The sequence below is a fragment of the Saprolegnia parasitica genome (assembly GCF_000151545.1).
Source record: "Saprolegnia parasitica CBS 223.65 unplaced genomic scaffold supercont2.508, whole genome shotgun sequence".
Taxonomy (NCBI): domain Eukaryota; phylum Oomycota; class Saprolegniomycetes; order Saprolegniales; family Saprolegniaceae; genus Saprolegnia; species Saprolegnia parasitica.
Genome location: NW_012156902.1, coordinates 4724 through 7436, shown reverse-complemented (window position 1 = coordinate 7436; position 2713 = coordinate 4724). Strand labels below are relative to the sequence as shown.

The following is a 2713-nucleotide window of genomic DNA, read 5'->3' as shown; positions in this document are numbered from 1 at the left end:
CGCTGGCGTCGGAGCCTCGTCGTACGCGGTCCAGCCGCATCCGTTCTTGTGCTGGACGTCGACGCCTGCGTCTACGAGCGCGTCACAATCTGTTGCAATTGCCGCAGATCGCGCTCTCCAGCGTAGTGCTGCACGGCGAGCGCAATGGCATTGTTGTCATCAACGTCCCGCGTGTCGACGGCCGACGCGCCATGCGTCACCAAGAGCGCGATCATGGCCACTTGGTGCTCCGGCGCGCTAGCATATATTGTCACTGCATATGAACATGTCATGTTGGCAAGCCACGGCTGCGTACCGCAGTGCCCACACGAGGGGTGGCTGGCAGAGCTAAATCATTATGATCCGAGAGGGTGCAAGCAGGACGAGGTTCTACCTCCAAATTACCCACATTGACCTACGCCAGCGTCCATCAAATATGCATATGGGAAGGAGAGAACGTCGTACGCTGGCGCCGGCGCCGGCAAGCAGCAGCATTTTGACGAGCTTGAGATTGGCAAGGCCGCATGCTAGCCATCGTCACGAAAAACCATCCGAGATGCAATGCGCAAGGTACATTTAGTACCATAATGCAGCGGCGTGGCGCCAGCCGCCGTTGCCAAGCACACGTCCACATCTCCGACCGCGTTCAAGAACCGAGCCCGCGGTGTCGACTACCCATCGTCGCTCGACCATTGCTCATTGCGACAACAGCAGGATCGTAGTACGTAGCTCCGTGCGTTGGGGTCGGCGCCGTGCTCGAGCAGGAGCTGCACAATCGGCAAGCGTGCGTGCAGCACAGCCACGTGGAGCAGTGTCTCGCCCGCCTATAGTATGTCGACAGTGCCGCTCGTACATGGTCAACGCACCGAATTGACGCCATTCGCACGCGCACCCGCGCGCAGGTAGGCTCGAAACGTTGTCAAGTCACCAAATTCGATCGCCCTGTTCACGCGCCGTCAAAAGCCTCGCGCGCCAAGGCCATTCTACCGCGTCAGCGTCAACGGTGACGCGAGCACCTGCCGCGCTGCGCCGCGTGGGTGAGTTTATGCTACTTGACGTAAACGAGCGTCGTACCTGGCAACTGCGACTGCTCTGCCTGTCTGTGCAGAAAGCTAAGACATAGAAGGCGCTTCTCGACGTTGCCGCCAATTCACACGAGCAGACCGTCGGTCTTCATGGCCGAGATAGCACTAGATCAGGGTCCAAGCTACCACACTGCTTGCAGCCTGCCTTACGTGAACGTTGAGGTCGGCAACGCGGGCGTCGTTGCGGCGCATGGTCTGCAGCGTGGCCGTGTGGCCATGCTCATACCGCTGGCGTGCCCAGCGCTGCGACGCTTCGCGCTCCATCGAAACGTCACGTGGTAGTGTGTACGTTTCGGCTGCGGGACGGTCGCCATGTCGTATCGAGGGACTCGATATATTACTAACCACTATAAGGAAACACTAGAAAAAGGCTTGGCATCTAGGCGCTGCCGCCGACGAGGATGTTGTTGATCGGGATGTGCACGAGCTTGACGAAGAAGCCGATGAAGCCCATCATGAGGAAGCCAATGCTCGTGGCGCCGGCAATGCGGGTAAACTCTACACAGGCAACAAGCATGAGCATCTTGTCTTCGCATGGTCAGGATGTGCGTACCCTTGCGGTCGGGCTTCGTGCACTTCTTGACGAGGTGGATCGAGTTCTTGGCAAAGGCCTTGAGCGGCTCGATCACGATAGCGTTGACGTCCGACATGTTGCGAGGGAAATTCCAAATGCCACGACTGCCGTCAATCGAGGTTTCTATTTTCACTTCGCATCCAGCATTTTAGCCAATCGTAGGCTTCGATTTCGAAGAATAGATGGACTTTTGACCAATCATGGACTGCAACGTAGGGCCACACCCGTTGCGAGCAGTTGGATCAAGTGCGAGTGGTGAGTAACCGAACTTAATCGAGTCGAGATAGCAACCATGCAAAGCTTGAAGTCGACCACCCGGTGCTTGCAGAGACGACAGCGGACAAGCTTCACAACGAGCGTGCTTGGTAGCACTGCAAACGATTGTGCAACGAAGAGGCTTTTGAAAACGAAGCGCGTACAGGACGTCCATGCGTGTATGAATCGGGCTCCACATTGCACCTGGAGCGATCTTGCTTGGAGCGATTCGACTCGTTCCGGCATGAGCGAGAGATGATGTAGCGATGCGCAAACTCGTCAACGAACGTGTCCTTGACAGTGTCCTTGGCTGTAGCAAATGCTAGCAATACGTCGACGCAAACACGGTTCATTCGAGTTAGTCGCACCCCTCGACGCACAGCTCGCGAGCGTCCACATCAAGTGCGGTGCCGAGTACAAATGAATAGGGTGTTGTCTCGAGCCATTATTAACAGTAAGCCGTTTTTGACCGGCGAGTACCCTTTAGGATGTGGGGAGATAACACTTTGTGCCTTTTAAAATCGAAGAGGAGAAGGGAAAAGGAAGAAGGAAGTTCGACGCTCAAAAGGCGCGATCAATGTCCCTTCGTTGTGGCGGGCGTCCCACTGGCAGTGGCGCGATCGCCATGGAGTGCTCCATTTCATCGCGTATACAAATATCAAGTGTGCCTTTTAAAAATTTCTTGAAGGTACACTTGCAATTTGTATGCCCTCCCACCTTGGGCAGCAGCTTCAGGCGATCAGCCAATGCCTGGTCTCGAAAAATCGACGAGCCAATGCCTATTCTCCAAATATCGAGCAGCCAATGCCTAGTCTCCTTT

The 2713-nt window shown here is 55.8% G+C and overlaps 2 protein-coding genes across 2 annotated transcripts; both read right to left on the bottom strand.

Annotated features, from left to right (window-relative positions):
- Positions 1-10: 10 nt before the first annotated feature.
- SPRG_17071 (hypothetical protein) lies at positions 11-1328 on the bottom strand (the record flags this gene model as incomplete). Its single annotated transcript, XM_012356576.1, has 10 exons — positions 11-237; positions 296-394; positions 445-506; positions 563-650; positions 705-803; positions 846-921; positions 967-1003; positions 1054-1091; positions 1144-1169; positions 1221-1328. 10 exons carry the CDS (start codon positions 1326-1328, stop codon positions 160-162), a joined length of 711 nt encoding a protein of 236 aa, XP_012211966.1. The 3' UTR covers positions 11-159.
- A 27-nt stretch (positions 1329-1355) lies between these two features.
- SPRG_17070 (translocase SEC61 complex gamma subunit) lies at positions 1356-1732 on the bottom strand. The gene is made up of 2 exons (XM_012356575.1): positions 1618-1732; positions 1356-1562 (listed from the first exon to the last, which is right to left on the bottom strand). Exons 1-2 carry the CDS (start codon positions 1712-1714, stop codon positions 1444-1446), a joined length of 216 nt encoding a protein of 71 aa, XP_012211965.1. The 5' UTR covers positions 1715-1732; the 3' UTR covers positions 1356-1443.
- Between the last annotated feature and the right edge of the window lie 981 nt (positions 1733-2713).

What these genes read in the sequence shown, in the direction of transcription:
- SPRG_17070 (XM_012356575.1), bottom strand. Translation starts at nt 1,714, where the DNA reads ATGTCGGACGTCAACGCTATCGTGATCGAGCCGCTCAAGGCCTTTGCC. An exon ending in CACGAAGCCCGACCGCAAGG is followed by an intron (nt 1,563 to 1,617) that starts GTACGCACATCC and finishes TTGCCTGTGTAG; the next exon opens with AGTTTACCCGCATTGCCGGC.